The 23226-nt window shown below is 41.4% G+C and overlaps 1 protein-coding gene across 5 annotated transcripts in view; it reads left to right on the forward strand.

The window, feature by feature from the left end:
- Positions 1–2373: 2373 nt before the first annotated feature.
- PPA2 (inorganic pyrophosphatase 2) overlaps positions 2374–23226 on the forward strand; it is a 39587-nt gene continuing 18734 nt past the window's right edge. For 2 of the 5 annotated variants that reach the window (XM_051616855.1, XM_051616853.1), the window contains exons 1-7: positions 2374–2674; positions 4980–5044; positions 6673–6717; positions 15969–16022; positions 18772–18891; positions 21244–21330; positions 22605–22731. In XM_051616855.1, coding sequence (XP_051472815.1) covers positions 2374–2674; positions 4980–5044; positions 6673–6717; positions 15969–16022; positions 18772–18891; positions 21244–21330; positions 22605–22731 — 799 coding nt within the window. Of the gene's footprint in view, positions 2675–3056; positions 3248–4979; positions 5045–6672; positions 6718–14395; positions 14464–15968; positions 16023–18771; positions 18892–21243; positions 21331–22604; positions 22732–23226 lie in introns of those variants that run through there. The other 3 variants (XM_051616857.1, XM_051616858.1, XM_051616856.1) reach the window with 3 other exon arrangements.

Consider the following 23226-nt stretch of genomic DNA (forward strand, 5'->3'; position numbering starts at 1 on the left):
CAGTGAATATTACTACTAAAACCAAATTTTGCATAAATAGAGAATCAGTCTTTTTAAAGTAATAGGGTTGCTGAAGTGACTTTACGGCTACAAAAAACGGTTCACAAACTGATCCAAGATACTTAGTTTCTTTGGGATAGGAGCCTCTGTCTTTATTCACATTGGGATATAAAGTAACATAACCTGATAAACCTAAGTCTAGTTACTGAAATACACAATTTGCTCTTTTAGTTAGATGATGCAGCCTTTTGCTGCCATCAGGCATTCATCAGCATGTAGTTCACATCCCTACACTGCTTCAGCTAGCCCTGCTGGGCTGGATCTGAAGTAGGGAGCACCTTCAGGAGCTGATCCATTGGCTTGTTGGTGTGACAGTGAGTGAATGAGCACGGCTCTCCATGTAAGTCCTACTTCAGGACCTGGTTCTAATTCCATTGAAATAAATAGCAATATTTTCATTGTCTTTCAGTGGGAGCTGTTTCAAGGTCAATAAACGGGATCAGTCCCATACATGCCTTTTGCTGGCCCAATTGGAACAATACTTGAAGGAGCTGGATGTAAAGTGCTTGGAAATAAAAAGAGGTTAAACAATACTGTGGTAGTAAAAGCCTTGGTAATTCTGCAAAATTTGCTTATTGAAATATGGGAGCCAAAACATTCATTTGTTTCAAAGATTCAAGAATGTTGGGTAAAGTTATTCTAACCAGCAAGCTGGTCTTACCCAAATCTGACTTGAGGAGTACTGAGTATACTTCTGCCATACTCTGTGTAATGCAATGCATGACACTCAGAAACACAGTCAAACCTATTTAAAGCTTTGTTACTATTATTTCTGCAGTACCAAGAGAATTTTGAATACCTTAAAGTACTAAAACATTGTTCTCTGCTCTGGCAGCATTAACAGGGTTTCTGTGTGTTTTTCTGCTGCATCATCTACCCTTGCTAGGTAACACAATGACATCTATTTATGCATCTAAAAAGTGCCTGCACAGAAACTCATTCCTATTTCATAAATTCCAGGTGTTTCACGGCTGATTTCCCATTATAGATGAGAAAGTTTTAGATAAGACCATATTCACAACACAAGACAATGGAGAACTCTGTGGTCAGACTTTGTGCATCTTACAGGACTCCAGGACACAGCATTGTATTTCATTTCCCAGCATGTATAGGGAAATAAATGTATATTGGATTCCTGCTAGAATAACCTTAACCCCAGCTGCCAGCTTTGCAAGTGTAAAAAGACTGTGCGTGTGTCCTCAGTAAAGTGATTTGTAAAGGCTCTTCCATAAATGAAATTCTGTTTCCTCAGAGGTGGAAGGCTAGGCCTGTGGCATATATTTGCTTTTAACCTTGCCTGTTTCAGCAGCAGGCCAACCCAAAGAAAGTGCAGAATAGATTTTTTTTAGTGAGAGAAAATTCCTCTACCTTTTAAAAAATTATTCCACCTGAAAAACAGATTTGCCTCCCTTGACAAACTTAAAAATTTAGGAACTTCAAACGGAAACAGTGCATAAAGAATTTCACCCCCGCATGTCCAGTTGAGGAGGTTAGTCCTGAAAATTTTGCATTCGGTGAACTCAGTGAAGAAAGACACCAACTCCTCTGGTGAAACACCGACTACTATTTTGCAGCTTCTGTGGAGGTGGGTAATGGGCCTGCAAAATAGCCTCTCTCTTCTCACAGAGGTAAGTCTGTTACAACAAATATCGTGAGCATGGCACAAATCAGAGAAGACCACAGGGGTTTTTTTGGTTGTTTGTTTTTTCCCTCTCCAGAGCGTTTAATGTCATGGAAAATTCACACACTAGAATACAGCTCTCTCCAAGACTCAGGGCAGCAACTAACATGTCAGAGGAGTACATGGGGGGAACAGTGACTGAGGCCATCAGGAAAATCTCCTACTCTGATACCAGTTATATAATGCTAGGTCCTTTATTAAACAGACCAAACAGAAAATCCTGATGCTTTTGAAGCCTGATCTACCAAACAGTAGAGGGAACAAATAAAGGGAAGAAGTTACATCCTGTTTAAATCTGATGAAAGAGACTGACTTAGCCTTTCTGCTGTGAATAAGTAATTCCAAATAACGTTCAAAATACTGTATAAAATAATCAGGGTAATGTGGACTTATCCTGCAGAAATCCTTCAGAGCAATTTAGATCAGTTAAAATTCAAAGCTAATACTGACCATCTTTAGAGGTGAATACACAAGAAGACTGGCTTCGGATTTAAGAGTGACAACAGCAACAAAAGTTGTTCTGCCTCAGTTTCTTCATCAATAAAATGCAAAAAGTGGTATCTACCCCTTTATCTACCCCTTTTGAAAGATCCATGAATAAGCAGCACTAGTCCAAGAACCCGTATCAATGGATGAATTTGAAATCCTTCTCAAGGATCAATGAAAAGCGAATTCAAAGGAATCAGATCGTGTGTAGGGGTAATAAACTTCGAACTCAGAACAATCTGAATTTAAATGAGAATCTGATTTACATACCAGCAAGGTTCAATACAAAAATGCATCTACCTTTGGGAATCCATGCAGAGAGTGTGCCTGTCAGCAGTGCAGACAGACCGACCTGGGTGACAGAAAACTGCAAGCACCAAGAAGAAACTAATGCTTCCCTCCCTGAAGAGCAGCAGGGAAGGGTCCTCACGCCGACATGGGCCTCAGGTAAGGATGACAACCCCACCACCAGCACCCTTAATTTCACATCCGCACCTCTGGCAGTGCTGGTGGCCTGAAAACACCTCAGCAGGAGCACAGCCGGGGTCGTGCCTGCCCGAGCAGCCCTGCAGAGACAATGGGGCAGCACCCGGGCCCAGCAGCCACCCCCTCAGGAGGAACCTGCTCCGCACACCTTTCCAGCAAGGCCCGCGCGGCCGCCACTGGGGCCTCTGGGGCTGGCGGTGCCGGGGGCAGCCCCGGCCGGCGGCCCCTCCTCGCCGGTAAAGCAGGACAGGGACGGGCAGCGGCCCCCGCCGCCCGGCAGCGCTGCGCGCCCGAGGCTTGGCGGCAGGGCCGGAGGAGGCCGGCGGGGCCGGCGGGGCGCACGCCCGGCGTTGGCGGCGGCAGGAAGGGGAGGGCGGGCGGCGGCCGCCATCATGCGCACGCCGGCGGGCCTGGGGCGGCTGCTGGCGGCGCGGGGCTGGGCGCGGCTGCCGCGCTGGGGCCGCGGCGCCATGGCCCGCTACGGCACGGAGCAGCGGGGGCGGCCCAACTCGCCCGATTACCGCCTCTACTTTAGTAAGTAGCAGCCGCCGGCTCGGTGAACCCCTGCGGCCCCGCCTGGGAGGGGTGCGCGGTGGGGAGAGGAGGCGGCGGGGCCCCGCTGGGGCCCTTCGGGCTTGACGGAGCTGTCGACCCTGAGCCTTTCCCCCCCCACACGCTCCAGGGAGGACAGATTTCTGTGGAGAGCGCGGGGATTTTCTGTCAGATTGGCTCTCCAGAGGGGATGCTGGGCCTGCCGGAGGCCGGCGCGCACGGCACAGCCGCGCCCTTCCTCCCCCAGCCGGGTGCGGGCCCCGGGAGGGCGCAGGGTCGTGCCAGCCTGGGTGCAGGGGCCACGGGGCGCTCAGGGACGGCCTGGGCCGTGGGAGCCTTGCCTCGCCCCACCTCTGTGGTGGGACAGCCCAGCGGGAGCATTGCTTGTCCCCTGTCAGCAGAGCAGCCCAGCCCTCCCTCCGGGGGCGTCACGCTGAGAGGGAGGCTGGCCTGCAGAGCCTGGGGCTGCAGCCCGGGGCGGCGGGGCCCGGCACCGGCGGGGCCCGGGCAGCGCTCCAGGGCGCTTCTCGGAGCCCGGCCAGAGCGGGGGCGTGTGCAGTCCCAGCGTTCTGCACTCCAGTGACGGTGTCTGTTCGTGTGCCACTTCTCTAGCACTGGTTTGGTGCGGGTTTGGCCCATGAGCTTGCAAGCAGCTAGTTCTGACGCGCACTGATGCGAAGAGGAGCGGAGGCGTCGTGTAGCCTGTCGCACACGTCAGCGTGGCGCTGCCGGGGCTGCCCTGTGCTCGGCCCCCGGGGGCTGCCCGCTCAGGAGCTCATCTGGAGAAAGTCGCTGGAGTTCATGAGAATAAGCAGCCTACCACTAAACTTTGTTTTATTTGGGAGAAGCATTTGGGAAGCTTCCAGAAGTTGCAGTAACAACCGCCATGTACTCTTGCTGAGGTGGTCAAAGTACAGTCCAAAGCTAAATGAAGTCCTGTGTCTATTTCCCTTTACTGTGAAAAGGGGTCCCAGCAGAGGAGAAACTCCTTAAGATTTATGTTAGCATCTTGCATTTTTGTTGATGTCTCTGTTTTGATGCAGTAGTCGGGCTTTTAGTATGGTGAAAAGTTTCCCAGTAGTTTGAAAAGCTTAAGCACCCGCCTCAGTGAATTTTGCTCCTTTCTACAGTGGGAGCAAAGCTGAGGAGTATGTTGGGCACTTGATAAGTTAATGCCAAATTTTGCTGCTTTTGAGGCATGGTGTTTTATTTCTAGGGCCTGAGCAGTTATCCAATCCCTCACTTATTCTCTTGGTCAGAGTTTGGCCTGCTATTTTAGGGGATTTTCTTTTTGTTGTCATGAAACAATTTATTTTAAGTCACGAGGGCAACATTGCTAGAAACCCAGGTGAATTCACTAAACATTTATGGAAATGATGTTGCCTTGGTGTTTTTTTCTTCGTTGATGGTTGTGTATTGCCCAGCAGGAGAAGAAAAGAGGGAAAAAAAGGATATTCTCATCCTTATGTAGCTTGTATTGCCAGGTAGTCATAAGAGAAGTGTGATACTGAATACTAATGTAATAACTTTGTCAAACAAATTCATTGTCCTGCATGTAGGTTTTTAGTCCTTGAAGTTAAACTTTAGGAAAAGTTTAAACTGGCGCATAATTGTGGCAACCAATACATTTCAGTAATGCATAATAGTTAGCAATACCAGTATCTTACGGCATATCTTTAGATTTGTAATGCTACTTTTTGGTCTTGTTTTTCAGAGAATGCAGATGGCAAATATATTTCCCCATTTCATGACATTCCACTGTTCGCTGGTTCTAAAGAGGTTTGTATTTATGCATTGAGACACAATTTAAAAATTATAATGATTTCATTGGTATTCTTTAGGTAAAAATGCAGTTTTACAAAGTGTTAGGTTGTTTGTTTTTTTTTTTAGCAATTAACAGTCAAGTGTATAGCACCAGAAAGGGTCATTTTAATGCAAGCTAATTCCTTGTAATACAAGCATGAAAACGCTGCCAAATTTTCTCTACTGAGTTCAGTAACTTGCAGTGAAGCACGATTACTGTCTAGACAAGCCTACGTGTCTCTTTAAGCCTCCATGTGATTGAGGATGGGAGGAACCATCACTGCAGCTTGTTCTTTTCTATATTTAAGGTTTGTTAAATGTATTTTCTGTTTTCTTGAATTGCCCTTTTTCTACATCTGCAATTAAAAGTACATTTCCTTGCAGTAGGAGATACACAGCACACACTTAGGTAACTTAAGTTGTATTTCTTTAATTTCCAAAAGGAAAATTATAATTCGAAGCCAACTATAATGCCCAAGAGAGAAGTGATAATCACACCTTCGGAGAATTACGAGGTGTGAGGTGCAGCTGAGCACTTTCACATCTTGTTAGCCATACTCCCTGGAGTTTCATTACAGCAATAATGAAATGGCTGTTTTATGCGTCACTGGTGGGAACTGCCAGTCTTTGATTTAGACTTAGGTTTGCTTATTATGGTATGCTTGTGAACAAACAGGTTGGGAGGGTTTCAGCTGTTTGATTTGTTGCTGGGTCTTGATGAATGATATGAATGGTGAGAATGGTCAGCAGTTTTAACAGGTTTAACATGATTGAGACCCAATCTCCCGAATTACTTAGAATAGGTGATTAAAAATATGCATTAAACCTTTTTGGTTGGCAGACCCCAGGCATGTTAGTCAGTGGAAGAGGTAAATCTCTTTCAGAAAGTTGTTATTAAGATGTTCTCTGTTCAGTGGGTGCTATTGCTGGAAAAGCAAAGGGCATTTTCATCACACATTCCTTCAGGGCCTTGCTGTCCTTATGTCTAGAGTTTAAGGTTTGGAGGGGTGGTTTGTGGTGTGTGATTTTTCTGTAGATTATAGTATGGTGATATCTAGTCAGTGTAGAGGGGCTTTCATTTTGGTCTGTGAGCAAGCAAAGAGCATTCTGTAGGACACAGAAGCCTGAGGAAGGGAGTAATTGTGAAGGTCTCTGTTAATTTTGCCTTCTGTGCAAGAGGATGATTTAAGGAGTTGTGTATGTTATATTCTCCCCGCCCCTGTTTAGGTTTTGTGGACTTTATTTTATGATGGATAACTCCAGCCCAGTTTTCCATACTGGTTTTGTTGGTTTGTTTTTTATCTTTTTCAGCTGAGCAGAAGGATGACCGTGGTTTTAATTAGTTGTGGACAGGTCTAAATTGCTGCTTAATTTTTTTAGTTTCTGGGAGAAAGCGGATATGCCCTGGTACATTTTTGCCTTTCTCTGTTAATGAAGTAGCACTGAGTACTTACTTTTAAAAGTTACAGTTTAGGCCTTTATGCTCACAAAGGGATGTTTCAGTTGCATTGAAAACTACTGTTGTCTGTCTCTGTGTTTATGTGAATACGTTATTGCTCTCTAGTGTTCTTTATACATTTCTTTACTTCACTCTTTTCCTGTAGGATAAAGAGATTCCTGCGAAGAGGTCAAAGACTACTGGAAGTGAGGTATTGCTAAGCATTTTTTTCTTTTTTCTTTTTTACTATTTCCTCTATTTCCAACGTTCCTATTGCCTCTATTTCCTTTCCAGCATAGCTTCACTATACTGCAAAGTGAACTTGCTGTCACTGAATATAGAATATAGTTGATTTATCTTCAAATGCAAGTCCTTTAGGAAGAGAAAGCTTAAAGGGATTTAATATTCTCCTCTTTGAGTGGGATAGAAATGTCAGCATTCTTTTATTCATCAGGTTGTTCTCAAAGGCAAGCACTTCTATACCACTCTTTGAAAGGTTTGTTATGACTATTGCAGCACAGATATGTTATCTTTTCTGCTGTTGCATTCAGAAACATTTGCAAAAAACCCTCCATTAATGAAATATTACTTATTCTCTGACTGTGAATAATCTTTGGTGTATCTGTATATAAACACAGAACTTCCGAAATCCTAAGTATTTTAGGACAGAAATTAGACTTAGTATCTACTTTTTAGAATTGGGGATATGTTGTTCTCTATATGCATCTGGGAAGCCCAAGGAGAGGAAAAAAAACGTATCTGTTAATGGTTCAGCATGAACCAGCATTGAAGTAAAGGCTAACAGAAGCCTGGAAAACCTTGGAAGGTCTGCTCAGGCTTTTTCTGTGAACAAGATTTGTTTTATGTGTCTTTTAAAGAATGTTGCATTTTTTGCAGTGCTTTCCCTGGCACAGGAATACAATTAGTGTAAGAAAGGGAAACTAAAAAATGAAACAGAATATACTTTTAACACCTTTAAGTATCTGTGTGTGTAACAGTCTTTATCTTCTTAATATCTGTTTGGCAAGTCATATTGCAAAACTGTAACTACCAATCCATTGTGAAAGAACTGTCCTAACTGTCTGGGTTTTCATAGTTTTGCAGCTGGTGTGTGGTACTTCTGTTCTTCTGTGCACCAGCCCCCACACAATCCTGTATTATGTATTTCCTCTCTCTGCCCTGTGATTAATGTAAGCTACATTCATTGAGTGGTTTGGTTTGGAAGGAACCTTAAAGATCATTTAGTTCCAACTGCCCTGCATGAGCAGGGACACCTCTCTCTAGATCAGGATGCTCAAAGCCCCATCCAACCTGGCCTTGAATGCTTCCAGGGAGGGTGCTTCCACAGTTTGCCTGGGCAACCTGTTCCAGTGTCCAGTGTCTTACTACCCTCCTACTAAAGAATTTCTTCTAATACATAATCTTCATCTACCCTCTTTCAGTTTAAAACTTACCCCTTGTCTTACTGCTCCAGTCTCCTATAAAGAGTCCCTCCCGAGCTTTCCTGTAGGCCCCCTTTGAGAACTGGAATGCTAGTGCGTGGCCTCCCTGGGACCTTCTCTGCTCCAGGCTGAACAACCCCTACTCTCTCAGCCTGTCTTCAGAGGAGAGATGTTGCAGCCCTCTGATCATCTTTGTGACCCTCCTCCAGACCCCGCTCCATGTCCTTATTTTGGGGGACCCAGAGCTGAATAATGCCTATGTAAAACTTTTTAAATTTCCTATTGCTTGTTGCCCTTTTAAGTACTTTTTTGTAGAGGTAGGATCATGCCTGAACAATGAATTGTTAAGGAGAAAGAGTATGTGGCAGTAGCATTTCTCAAAGATCATTGTCTTGCAATGTGAATTCTTAATTACTGCTCTTGTTGGAAGTCAAGTATTCTGTTTTTTGCTTGCTTATGAATATTGTGACAGTACCAGTTGCAAGGAGGCAAAGCCTGTTTAATGCAGTGTCTAAAACTGCAAAACTGGCATTGTCTGTGTAGTGAGAAGCATGACAGCTTGTTGAAAACCACATTTCTAGTATACTTTTTCTGATCTCTGGATCAGCCTATGGAGCAGAAGGAAAGAGTATGAGGCTGAGCGGCTCTTGCTTCATGGGCTAGTACAGATTCCAGAGTTGCTTCACATAACTCCTCCACATAACTGAGGGTGCTAAGGAAAATGAGTAAAGGCAAATGTACATTCTTGTCTTTGTGGGCTTCTGATATGAGTAAGCAAATGTGCAGGCTAGTGGCTTCCCAAATATGCTTGGTCTTAGACGGTGATGTGTGAGAATACAAATAATTTACAAAAACCTTTTTCATCATCATCTTTGGGAGCTTGAGAGAAGAGCGAAAATAGACATATCTCTGTGTTCAGGAAAGCAGGTTCTTCTTACACTGGGCTCTTCAGCAGCCATCCTTACCTTGGCTGGGTGAGAAATGCATCCCTGTGTGCTTGTATGTAGGGAAAGCATAGCTTAATCAGGGATACAGGGAAAATGAGGAGTTTAATAGCATGTACTGATTTCTGAAGATGCTTGAAGCACTATACTCTTTCCTCTTATCTAGGGACACAACACTACTACTGATACCTAGTGTTCATTTGATCCTTGCACAAAATTTGGCCAGAATTCAACGGTGATAGTTCCTCTTGCCCTGGAAGCACAGTGGCATCTTTAAAATTTGTACTTTGAGTGGCAATTACTTGTTTCTCAGTAAGGGTAAGCCCTCTTAAGAATATGTGTTAAATTTTGCTGAGCTGGTGTTCATCAAATGTCAGTTTAGCTGTTGAAAATGAAGATAATTCTACATGAGTCTCTTCAGTCTATCTAATCTGCTTTAAACTGTTATTGGCATTCCTGATGCCAAAAAAGAAGGTCTCAAAATAGAGGAGTTTCAGTGTTCAGCATTCGTGGAATAGAGACATGCACATTGTACAAGTCTCTCTAAGCTGTTTTGCAGTCTCAGCGTGTAGTTATAAGGGAAACACTGTGATGTTTCTGTATGAACTGTTCTCAGTAGTGCAGCCTTTCTTGCAACATTCAGATCTTCCCAAATCTCAATTAAATTTAGATTTGCACACACTGTTGACAGCAGATCATCTTGGTTTCACGGGTGTTTTTTTGCTGTTTGAAGAATAAGAGAGAAGTTATTTTGAGGGAGAAACGATGCTGAAAGAAGTCATAGTCAACTTCAGTTCGAAAATTATTACCAGCTTCTAGGCTGAACCTCTGCTTTTTCTTAAGCCTTGCAAGCACTTGGAATCCACTCCTACCCACATAAATTTCTGTGAATGGTATCGAAGTTTCACATCTCCGTCTGGAAGAGTGAATGTTTCCACTGAGGTTACAGTCAAAACTGTCAGAGGCTGACTGTTGAATATGGTCTTCTGTTTGTAGCAGGAAGAAAGTATGAAGAGGTCATAATTTTCTTTTCAAGATGAATGTGACATCTTGCTTCCCTGCTGTAATGAAAGGGTTTCTAATCTACTCATCATTGTATGTCTTTGGTAAAGTATTCACGTATCATCTCATTCAGAGGAGTGAGGTGTTCTTGAATACAGAGTTTTGTTTAAAATGTTCACCTTAGTAAGGAATCTATCCAAGCATGTAGAGATTATAGTCCTTATAGTCCTCTAATATGCAGACACCCACTAGAGCATTTGGAAAAACAAAACAAAACAAAAAAACCCAACAGCTTTTGTTTTGTTGCATCCTATGGGTTGCACAGTGCTGGAATGCCCTTATGGACTTCAGCTGAATTGTTTCTGTCTGGCAAAAACTGCTGATAAATTAACTAGTCAGGTGGGATAGAATGGATCATCAAGGTGGTTGTGCAGTCTGAATAGGTGATCTTATAGAGGACCTCAAGCTTGTAACAGTGTTCAAAACTGTTTTAGCGTTGTCTTATGATAAAGTCTGTATGTTTTGTAAGAAAGGAAGAGCTGTCATCATTTCCCATACAATACAGGTGCAGGCTTTCTACTGACTTTATATTCTGTCTTAACTACAGCCTCTGTAGCTTTCTTTGGTCATTTTATGCATTATTCCAGTATGTGTAACCTGGGCTGTAGTGTGTCCTTTAGGTGTGTTCAGGGACTTGTGTGTTTCCAATTTTGGATGATCAGTGAAGATTTCATCCTGATGCTGGAACTTGCCTAGCCATTTCCTGTGGCTATGTCCAATAGCTGCAAACCTTGCATTGCATTCTTGTACATTTACAAATGCTGAGAATAGAACTAATCTTTGCTCAACAGTCCAGTTAAAATGTACTGGGATAGAGCTGGTTTATGGAGAAAGTTGCATGAGTGATTTGATCAAGGTTAATTTCAAATAAATGGTTCCCTAAACTTGAGAAAGTCAGTGTTTCATTTTCATTTATGTCATGGTTGTACACTGAGCAGTTTTGCAGGTGAGTGTGTCTAGTAACTAGTTTATCAGAGAAAAGTGGCCTGACATCCCTTTTGGGGTACCTGCGGGTAGAATTTTACATACTATTCATGGTTCCCTTTTCACTATAACGTGAGGGAAGTACACTATGAATAGGCTACAGGCCCTTTGCATTTATGCTGGGTACTGCATTCCTTTTTTGCTATGTGGCATGTTAGTTTATATTGAAAAAGTTGCACTGACTTCTCATTTAGATACAGTGTATTTGGTCTCCAGATGTTGTTGGCATCTGGTTTGTCTGATTTGTTGTTTTCATTGGCAAATATCTTGTAGCAAGTGTTACACTGGGAGTGCTTGTAACATGGCTATTTCTGTACCTGAAGGAGACCTCCAGGAAAGCTGGGGAGGGACTTTTTACAGGGGCTTGCAGTGAGAGGACAAGGGGTAATGGTTTAAAACTGAAATAAGAGAGATTCAGATTAGAAATCAGGCAGAAATTCTTCGGTGTAAGGGTGGTGAGACACTGGAACAGGCTGCTCAGAGATGTGGGGGCTCCATCCCTGTAGGTGTTCGAAGGCAGGTTGGATGGGGCTCTGAGCAGCCTGCTCTTGTGGGAGGTGTCCTTGCCCATGCAGGGGAGTTGAAACTTGATGATCTTCAAGGTCCCTTCCAACTCCAAACATTCTGTGATTCTGTGATTTTATAAGCAGGCCTCTCTCCATTGATTTATAGGTGTATTTCATGACAGTAATTATTTTCCCTCTCCATTTTTTCCTTTCCCCTACCCCCACTTTAAAGCATCATCCTTTGTTCACACTGCTGCTGGATTGCACCTCATCTTTTTAGTTTTCATTAGTCCTCAGGTGCATGCTAACATGTTCAGTTGGTGGCTAATGAGAATCCCCGAAAGACTGAAAATGAGAAGACAGAGAAGAAATTGAAATGATAGCTGCTTTTTCTTTTCTTTGTATTGTGAGGTCAGAGCTTCTCAGTGAGGAAGGGTCAGCAGTCCCCAAATACTGCCTCTGATGCTTTCAGGTTGTTGGGTTTTTTAGCTCTCTACTTTAAAAACAACTAAAAAAATTGTAAACTTAAATATATCTCTTCTACCCATTGTGTGAGGTGGTGGTGAAAAAGTGATCTTTGTCATTTTATGAAATTGTACTGGGTTTCTGTTCCTCTCTTACCTCTCATGTTTTGTCACTTTCCTCACTCTTTATATTTTGCTCCACTTCTCCTTCAAATGAGCTGAACCTTCAGAGTTGAGCATTAAGAGTTGCAATTCTTGTGTAAAATCATACCTATTCAAAACCATCCCCTCAAATGCACCAGCTGAAGAATTTGGGAAGACTGGGAAAGGAAATAGTTGAACAAGAACAGGCAAGTTAGGTAAGGAAGGTCTGCTTCTGAGAAAAGTGTATGGGAGTCCAGAAAGGCAGGGTGTAAAAATAGTGTCAGGAGTGTGCATAATTTTTTTTTTCTTTCTTCCTGTGATATTCAGGTTTGTAATAATAAACCTTGATCAAAATGAGCTATCTTCTGTAAGAATCTCTACAGCCAGAGCTAGCAGTTATTTTTGGCCTGTGGTCTTAGTGGAAAGAATGCTGACTCACAGTTTACACAGGTACAACAGTATATTTTCCTAGCTTTTCTCAGCACTCACTGTATGAATAAATTGAAGTATATTTGTATATCTTTTTATCTTTCTGTGGTGTGCTTATTTCAGAAAACCAGAACCTGTTTCTGTTCTTTGTGTGAGAGACATTTTTACTTCTCTCAGCAAAAATTATATAGTGATATATTAAAAATGATGTTCAACTGAAATGGAATGCAGTAAGTTGCCAAGCAGTGTGAAAGAAAACACCCCAATAAAGCAAATGCTTATTTACATCTTATGCGAGTTCCCATGTAATGTTCTTAGTGTGTAGTTCTTAGGAAATAAAGGATATCATTTAAACATGCTGTTTGTTCCTTCTGATGTCATTTTCTACTGATTTCATATTCAGTTTTAGGAATTAGGAAATGCACTTTTAACTACTTTATGTTGAGCAAATGTGTTGTTTTTTTCCCCCATCACCTCTTAGAGATATGATAGAATGTAAGCACAAGCATCTCGTGTTCACATTAACACAAAGTCAAACTATGTAATACCCTGGGTTGCAAGTCCCTCTGGGCTGTCAGGTCACTTTCCCTAGCAGATGGCTTCTGTCCCTTTTTCTGCATCTGGGAGGTGGTTTCCTCCTCTTTTCTTGTGTGCTTCGGAAGAAACAGTCAGCCAGCAGAGTTGGCATGAGGCTATCCAGTAGGAACTACTCCATCTGGTCTGTTGTATGGCCTGCTGTTGTGGAGTCTCTTCTACATTGTTTGCAGAGCTGGATTAAATCTGAACTGCACCAAGAAGCCATCTCATAGGCAGACCAGTTGGCTGCTGTCATACTAAGGCAGTTAAATGGTAAACTTTCAAAGCAATAGTTTTTGTTTCATGAGAGACCTTATCTCTCTTTCTGTCACTGGAGGGTGTGTTAAATAGGTTGTTGAAACAGCCTCACCATTGCTTGAGGGGGGTAGAACTGCTCACTTGAGTGTTTGGTGAGGTGGATTTTTTTTTTTTAAACTGATTTAAAATAAAAAAATACTGATTACGAAATGCATTCACCATCCAAAACTAACCACTGAATGGCATATGCAGATACAATCTGTGAAAACAGGGGTCTAACACTTGCATTTCTGATTGCAGCTGAGGTAGGAATGGTTTTGCAGCAAGGGATGGGGAGAACATTCGAGTGGTTAGAAGGAAGAGGTGCTTGGTCTGGGAAAATAAGAGTGATGGGAAAATTCCTGGGTGATATTTAGGCAAGGAGGGAAGCAAGATAGGAAAGAGGAGGAAAAAAAACCCTAAAAACCAGAGGAGTATACTTATCGTTCTTTCTGTCACAGTATCTAGTATGTGCTCTCCTTCCCACACCAGTGAATTCAGTCTCATTGCTGAAAATGTGGTTGCCCTGTAAATATGTGGGGTCTTTTGTTTTGAAATGTAAGCACTGCATGAAGTTAGTAATCTCTTGTAAACGCTTGTGGCAGCTTAGCATTAGAGAGTGTGCTTTTGGGGATTTAAAAAAAAAAATTTTTTTTTGCATACAAATTAATGTCAGGCTCTTGACAAGTCACATTTGACAGATACCACAAATTATGAAGGCCTAGTCTTAGAGCTGAGTTAAACCCAGGTGATTTTTTGAGAGCAGTGTTGTATTCATTTCAGTCCAGCTGTTGTCCAGCCCTGAGAGTTGTTTTGGTGAAGACCTGGAATAACTATTGACCAATTAAAGCTCAAAACCAAGATTTACAGGCTGCTGAAGCTATTTATTAGGCATGGACAGGAAAACATACGGTTGCATCCAAACAACAAAAACACAGGGTTGTGTAGCTACCATTCAGAACAATTATTTGACCTGCTTGGCAGTTCCAAAGAGTTTCTTGTCAGCACTGGCTTTCATGCTGTGCATTTCTTTTTTTCCAGGTGTTTCCCTGATGGATGTGCAGACTTTATTGATTCTCTTCCAATCCTTCCCTTACCTGCTGCTGCATGTATGTTGCTTTGTTCTGTTTGCTTCCTTAGTGCTGATATCTGTGAGCTCTCTTTCTGATTACTTCCCTGTTCCAACCGTTCTTACATACAGAAGCTGTATTTTATGAAACTGGTCTGAAGAGTGTTTCTCCTTTTAGTTGTTGTTTTATTTGCTTATGATCTGATTGGGAAAAGTGATTCCATTTGACATGCCACTGACTGCAGTATGGGTACAGTACTTAGAGATGGCAAATTTAATTTCAATGTACTGGGAATTTGCTGTCAGGATGGTACACAGCTTGTGATATCATAGGAGAAACACTGAGTGATAGTTGGGAACTTCCTTTGCTTTCTTGATTTCCACTTTCCAGGTTTGCTTGGGAGAAGATCATAGAATCATTGGAATTACTGTGGTAATGGTATTTGTTTGTTGCAGCTACTGGATACAAGGAGCAAAACCACAAATATTTAGAGTATGCTGAAGCCACTGAAGCCTGGCAGTGTTGTTAGAGAGTCGGTTCAAGTCTTCAGTCTTTGTATATTTTTCCTACACATTTCTGCAAAAAACATATTTAGTCCTTCCTGAAGGGTTGCAGTTTTTAATACCAATGCAAGTTGTCTTTCTCTATGAAGAGATGTCCTAGGCAATGTGATGTTTTGGGGTTATTTTAGTAATCTAGGAGAAAACAGGTTGTAGACATAGCTGGGTGGTTTGGTATAGTTACTAATTTTAATTAATACTTTGCTTCTTGGTCATGCTTAATTCTGACAGCTTCAGAAACTTACTCAGATTTTTTTTCTCTTTGAAAAGTGTCACTTTAACCTCCTTAGTAAGAAGGGCATAGATTACTTTTTTTTTTCTAAAAACATGAAAGTTTACATGGTTTAGGTTTATTCCTCTCCCCTTCCTAAAACAAGTTTCACTTAGTTTCTATTAGGAAGAATGCTAATGCAAACATGAGGTGTCTGTGTCCCTGTCCTTTCTCTGCCTTCACTTTTGGATTAATTTTGCCTCACTTCTGCCAGATTTGGTTGAGAATCAGAAATGTCAGTGGTTGTTGCATTTGCTGTATTTTTAAAAAAACGAGGCAAAGAGGAGAGCCTGAAGAAATAAATCTTCAGGGGAAAAAACCAAAACGTCCTTCCCATTGCTTGAGGGAAGCTAACTCTGTCCTGTAGAAACATCCACTTTGACTAGTAGACTGAACCTCTGCCTTGTGGCAAAGTATTCCATGGACTTTCTGAACATTTTGTGAAGAGTAATATTGATAATGGCATAAAAAATATCATATGGATTTCTACTACTTGTAGTTGCTCATATTCTCAAAGGATAAAGGATGAGCCTAGGAGGTTGAATGTCATTGTGCAGAAGTAAATGAATTGTACTTAATAACGTAAAAATATCTGGAACAGAAAGATCTAATGTATGTTGCTGCTGAATGCAGAGGAGAGAATTTATCTTCCTGTAAAATACTGATTGCCAAGTGAATTTTCTTTTCAGTTCTGTCACTGTTTTTTGTTTTAGGTCCTGTTTAATATGGTTGTAGAAGTGCCTCGTTGGACGAATGCAAAAATGGAGGTAATTAAGAAAAATACCATGATTATCTAGATATTTATGGAGGTTATGACAATGTAGTAGCTTCTAATAATCAATCAGAGTGTGGGTTACTCCTTACACATAAAATTTTCTACAGTAAAAAATTGTTTCACAGTTGTGCCTGTGGACATTTTTTCCTTGCAGTTTTAAAGTGTTGAAGCTCTAATTTTGTTTCCCTTCCTCAGGTGAGCACTGCTTCTTGACAGCCCTCTTGACTACAGAGAGCAGCATACCTTCTTCAGAGTCCTAGAGTACTGGCTTGGAGGACTTTGCCCAACATTTAGTGTTAATTCTTGCTTGCTCATACAGGATTCCACTCAAGGGATTAAATTCTTCTCATTTCTGCTGGATAGTGTGGTAGGCAAATCCTGACAAATCCTGCAAATGAAAAAGCATTTCCTTGTGACAAACTGCCTCCCTTGACCTGCTTGCCTTGCTTCTTTTGATGCAGCCCAGGACATAGTTGGCTTTCTGGGCTGCAAGTGCACATTGGCATGGCATGGGCCCACCTCTCAAGTCTGCCAAGGTCCCTCTGGATGACATCCCTTCCCTCCGGCGTGTCAGCCACAGCTTGGTGTCATCAGCAAACTTGCTGAGGGTGCACTCAATTCCACTGTCCATGTCGCTGACAAAGATGTTAAGCAGCACCTGTCCTGGTACCAATCCCTGAGGAATGCCACTCATTACTTCCCTCCATCTGGACATTGAGCCTTTGATCACTACTCTCCTGAGTGTGACCATCCAGCCAGTTCCTTGTTCACTGAGTAGTCCATCCATATCCTTTCAATTTTAAGCCCAGGTTGTCATGTGGGACAGTGTTGAATGCTTTGCACAAGTCCAGGTAGATGACGTTAGTTTTTCTTCCCTTGTCCACTGACACTGTGACCCTATCATAAAAGGCCACCACATTTGTCAGGCATGATTTGCCCTTGGTGAAGCCATGTTGGTTGCCACCAAGCACCTCCACAATTTCGATGTGCCTTAGCAAAGCCTTCAGGAGAATCTGCTCCATGATCTTGCCAGGCACAGAAATGAGACTGACTGACCTGTGGTTCCCTGAGTCTTCTTCCCTTTTTGAAAATGTGGGTTATGTTTCCCTTTTTCCAGTCAGTGGTAGCTTCACCAGACTGCCATCACTTTTCAAATACGATGCAAAGTGTTGTTGCAACTTCATCTGCCAGCACCCTTAGGAGTCGCAGATGGATCTTGTCAGGTCCCATGGACTTGCGCACTTTCAGGTTCTTTAGATGGTCTCGATCCCGCTCTTCTCCTACAGTGGGTGGATCTTCCTTTCTTCAGTCTCTGTCTTTGCATTCTGTGACTTGGATGGTGTGGCCAGCACCCTTATTGGTGAGAACTGAGGCAAAAAAATCATTCAGTACCTCAGCCTTCTCCATATCCTGCGTGACAAGGTCTCCAGTTTCCTTCTGGAGAGGGCCCACATTTTCCCTGTTCTGCCTCTTACCACAATGTACCCATAGAAAACTCTTCCTGTTACCCTTGTTGTTCCTCACCAGATTTTACTCTGTCTGGGCTTTAGCTTTCCTAACCTGATCCCTGGCATCTCAGACAACATCTACTCCTCTTTGTCCTGGTTTACATCAAGAAAAAGCATTGCTGAGCTCCACTTCTGTCAAAGTCCTAGTTGGCATATTCGAGGTCTTCACTGTTAAGTGATGACCAGCAGCTGGTAGAAATAAGTGTGAAACCAGAAATGCATGAACCTTGATCTGAGCTCTTGGGGAGGGCTTACTTGTGGAATAAATGCACGCTATTGACAGTTTGGTATGGTTCAAAAAGGTGGAATTTGTTTGGGATGGCTCTGGTGGTGGTGCTTTAGGTAAATTACAAGGATGATGTAAAATTAACATGGACTAAGGGCTATGTGCTTATGCACTCAAGCTAAGTGCCACCCGAGCCAGTATAAGCATGTGATGCCATTCAGATGAATTTTTGTAAGCAAGAGCCAAACCAACATGGTTTGGGTTGTGGTGTAGAGTGTCAAAAGTATTATTACAGTGAGTTAGCTGATGTATGGTAGGTAACTCATGTGGCAGTGGGTTGGTATTTGAGGTTTTGAGGAGAAAGATGATAATAATAAATTGTTCAGCTTTAATTAGTTGAGTCCTATGAGTACTTCTTTGGGAATAAGAATGCCTTCTTCTAATGCTAGCTTAACTTGTTCCTAATCTGCATTAAGTTAGCATGTGGTGACTATGCAGAACTTGTGGTTGCTAAAAAGCATTTGTATGGTGAGAGGTGATGAAGAGAAGGGTTGTATGCAATAGGAGAGCAATTAGAGGATGAGAAAAAGATGTAATATTTCCCCTGTTGCTGTCAAAGCCCCTGTTGTTAGAAGAACTTGTGCCACCATTTGCATGTCTGTTGGAACTTGTACTATAAAGTGCAAGAGCTCCTAACTTAAGTTCTTTTCAGTATTATGTTTGACTATGACTGTCTCCTTATAAATTTATGACCTTCTCTTCTGGATTCTTCTTTTCATTGCATACTTCACAATGTTATTTAAAACCTTAATAAGTTGCTTTTTGAACATGACCCTTGAGATTTAGAGTGAGGCCATCGTGTTTTTAATACTTCTTAATCCACAAGCACATGCTCCCAGATGAATCTTTCTAACTGGTTGGGTACAGAATGAATTGCTTTCCCTTTTACCGTTCTCTGTTTCTCTCTCTTTCTGTGTCTCTTTCCTTTTTTTTCACAATCTGCTTAGATTGCCACTGAGGAGCCATTGAATCCCATTAAACAAGATATAAAGAAAGGAAAGCTTCGATATGTGGCAAATATCTTTCCTCACAAGGGTTATATATGGAATTATGGTGCCCTCCCACAGGTAACATTTTTGTTATAATGGTGAAAGTTTTCTGTCTTCTGTGTAAATTGCCTTGTAAATCTTGGGTATTGCCTGAATGCAAATCAGTTGCGAGAGGGATGTTTCTCTTTGATACATTTGTAAATTAGGAATTTTTTTTTAATGTTGAAATTTATTGTGTCCATAAATTTTAATCAGAATTCAGGTGTGGGTGTAAATGTGTGCTGTGTTTCAGGAAGGAGTTAAATGATCAAGAAATCTCAAATCTTTAGTCTGAGTGTCTGTACTGTAGTGACAGAATTAAACTGTCATGGTCTGCCTTTGAAGAATACTTTGTCAAGTAGCCCTTTTCTGCTTAAACAAGGCATTTAAAAAAGCTAAAAACTAATTTAGGATTTTCATGTATTGAGCATACATTTTAATTGGGATTTCTTAGTATCTTCAACAAAGAGGAACACAAGGGCTGTTCTTTTTTAGATTAAACCTCAACTGCCTTAGTTAACTTTTTTATAAACTGTGAGACTTCAGTGATCATGACACATTCAAAATTTTGAGCCATGAAAAAGCCCAACTAATGGCTGAAATTTTGAGCATAATGGAAAGTTTTGAACTTTTTTATTGCTGTGAATAACACATTGGACTTAAATTAGTGCTGAAGACCATGATGGAGCTAGAAAAGAGTAATTTATTTTCTTTACAGTTAACTGCATAAGCAATGGAAATTTATTCCTAAAAATCTGCTTATGTATTTGATCCCTGAGAAGAGATACCAGGCAGGTCCTGGTGTATAGCAGTGAAGTTGTTATCCAGTTTGCAGTCTCAGCAGTCAGAGTTTCCAAGTAGGAGTAGTTGGGAATAAGGAGTTCCACTTAATGTTTTGAAATTCATGTGTGCCTTAGTACAAAGCCAAAATTAAATATTTGAATGTTTTTTCTGCACAGAGTGCATTATTTTGGATTAATGACACTCTCCCCAGGAAAAACATTTAGCTCCCCTTTTACCTTATGAATCAGAGACGGCTGGAGATAATCATCATTTTTGTTTTCTGTAATAACTTTAAATTACTGGTTGGATCATTACATCTCCAATTGTTGAAGTTTAGGTGATACTCCAGATTCCTACTGGCAGCTGTAACAAAATCCAGTTCACTGTCTTCCTTATCACAAGAGGTCTTTTCGTCAAGATCAGCAGTTCAACTGTAGTATATGGCTTAAAGATATGTATTTGTGGCTGCTGTTTTATACTGTGGAACAGAGAAGAAAAAAATGACAGTAGGACTGTCACTACTGCACGAATTGCTGTACAGTCCAGAGAATTATACCATTCCTAGTGAGCCTCCTTTCTGACCTAAAGGTGGAGGGGTGCAGCTGGTATAATGCAGCCTTAAATAAAAAGCACTTTGGAAGAGAATTGGAAAAAAGTTTTAAGCTGAAAATCTCTCTTGACTCCACCAAGGGGTCTTTTTGGTAATGATTCTGCTGCCTAAACTCCTGAGCATTTGCTTTTTACCACTTTGCCTTTTATTGTCATTAAGTTTTCAAGAACAAGCTTGAGGTGGAGGTTTGACCATGGACAGCAGGAGCTAACATTATAGGTCCTTAGGAAAAAAAAAAAGTTTTCTAGCACTTTTTTAACAAAACTTCATTAGACTCAAAATTCTTACCAGGAAAACTTCTCAACTTTAGAATGAGTTACTCATGACTAGCCAGTAAGAGGCAAGACAAGTACTGGTTTAGTAATCAAGTTAGTATCACTTGGCTGTGATTCCTTGCTCAGGGCAGGGAGTTGAACTTGTCACCTGTACAAGCTTATTTGGTTTTAAGCTGCTGGCTGTTCTTAGGAATGTACACATCTCAGTACTCAGAAATATTTAATATGTAAATCTGAAAACTTAAAGCTAATTGGGTGATGACAAATCCATGTCTAGGAGCTTGGTTAGCTCAAAGCCTGGATGTTTTTGAAAGCAACTTATATTTGTATCATGGTATTGAAAGAGTATAGTAAGAATGTAATTGTAGAATGTCCTAGCTTAATCTCACAACTACTAGTAACCAGAAAAATACATATTTAGGGTCCTCTGATTCCTTAATCACTGCAATTTGATAAAGCGTGTCTCTTAAGTCTTGGATGCAGTAAATATTTTTGTTACTGTGTCCTCAATAGTCCTTGTGTTACTTGTCATGAGTATGAGAATGAGTTACTCAACGTCAGTCTATTGGCCCTGTGTTTGTTTTTTTGTTTTCCTGTTGAGCAAGCCTGTTCTCAGAAAGCTAATGTTTTTATTGGTGTTTTTATTAATCTTAGTAGTTCAGTAGTTACATGAATTGAAATGGCAGATCAGCTGGTAACGGATAATTCTCTTTCCTTTGACAGACTTGGGAAGATCCAAACCATAAAGATAACGTTACAGGATGTTGTGGGGATAATGATCCTATTGATGTTTGTGAAATAGGTTCAAAGGTTTGTCTTTATCAGGATTAATTTAATTTATGAAGGTTAATTTAATAACTTGGTAACAACTTTTGGAAGAGAAGGCCAGATCGAAAGCAAGAAAAGATGGTAATAGTCTCAGAGAATGACAAAAGTATGAACAGAGGATTTGAGGAGGGAATAGGTAAGGAAATGGTGGATTTTTAAAAAGGAGAAAAAATGCAGGATTTGGAACAATCTGTGTACTAGATAGAAAGGAAGGTAACTGAACACCATCCTGATGTTCTGTCCCAGGACAGTGAGATTTGGGTGAAGGAGGAGGGGTTTAAGATTTTGGGGGAAAGAAAAAATTTATTTCTTTTATCCTGTCAGTAGTACTGGAGCTAGGAATAGGTTTCTGAAAGATGTAGTATGGCAGAGTCATGCCCATAAAATTACAAGGTCGGACCCACAGAGGAGGTAGGCTTGAGTACTTATGGGTGCAAACAGAAGTAGCTCCCTTTTCTCTAGAGAAGACGTGAAATTGTTGCAGTGTTGCCGAGTTATGAGTTATGGAGTGAGTGGATGAAAAAGAGTTGCAGCAGACACCATTAGTAGATTGAGGGGAAGGGTTTAGCTCACTGGAAGAAAATTCTACGTATCTGGAGGCAGTAAAGGTTGGAGCGATCCTCCATGGTGTCAAAGATGGGGTTATGAAATGGATGAGTTTAAAAGAGATCTCTTGGGATATTTTACAAAAGGGGAAATTGAATTGGTGACCTCTGTGAATGTGTGTTTACTTGAGGAAAGGAATATAAAGCTCAATTTCAAGGGATCCAGAAAGAGTTACAAAGGGAATTTTATGTAGGAAGAAGGTTCCCAAGAAAATGCAAAAAAGAGTTGTGCTGATGATATTTCTGGGGAAGAGGTGTGTGTTTATATGTGTATATTGGAGTCTAGAGGAAGGAACAGCAGGAGACAGATTAAGACCAAGAGCTGAGAAAGCAGAGAGTCAAGTGGAAGAAAGAAGTTAAAAAATGAGCATGAGATACTTCTGACTTGCAGTTTGGGGCGATGATCAAGAAGGTGTGGAGGAAGTGGGGTAGAAGAAAAAGAAAGATTTCTAGCTTGTGCTCAGTGCTGACTTGAGAATTGAGGATTGGATAGTAGCAATGGTGGGAGAAAGGCAAGCAATGTTAATAGACATATACTTGCAATTCTGTTAGCCTCTGGTCAAAAATGTGGTAAAACTATTTTTTTGTAAGGTAAAAAACACGTTCTATGCAGCGTTTTCCAAATCTTTGTGAGATTATGTTCTGTTTCAGATTCGTTCTTCTGGTGAGATTGTTCAGGTGAAGGTCTTGGGTGTTTTAGCTCTTGTTGATGAAGGAGAGACAGATTGGAAGATAATTGCTATCAGTGTGGATGACCCAGAAGCTCAGAAAATCCATGGCAAGTATTTTTGTATTTCTTAATGCAAGTTATGTCAGCAAATTGCATAGTAGAATGGTACCTGAGTTAAGGCCACCCAGGACAAGAAAAGGCAGACAAGCAGAAAGGCAAGACTTTTTTTGTTGTTGTTTAAATCAGGTGCTTCCTTCAAGGAAGGCATATGTGCTTCAGACTAAGCTTTTGAAAAGGTTCACTTGGATGTTCGAGAGGACTGGTAATGCAGAAAGTCTTTTGTCTTCTGAAACGCAACTGCCTTAGAAAGTGACCTCTTAAAATTACAGGCTTATCTCCTGTGCAACAGTGCATATTTACCCACTCAGATTATGTAGCACACTGCTGTTTTCCATTTTGAAAGTGTTTGTTCCTTTTATATTTGCAGGCATTGCGTTGCATTCTGAAAAGGGCTGTGCATTTTCAATGCTTTGTCACTTGTATAAGTGGGTTAGTTGCAGGGTTTGTTGCTTACTATGAACAATTAGGTTTCACCTTTTAGCT

Source organism: Apus apus, chromosome 4 (assembly GCF_020740795.1).
Source record: "Apus apus isolate bApuApu2 chromosome 4, bApuApu2.pri.cur, whole genome shotgun sequence".
Classification (NCBI taxonomy): domain Eukaryota; kingdom Metazoa; phylum Chordata; class Aves; order Apodiformes; family Apodidae; genus Apus; species Apus apus.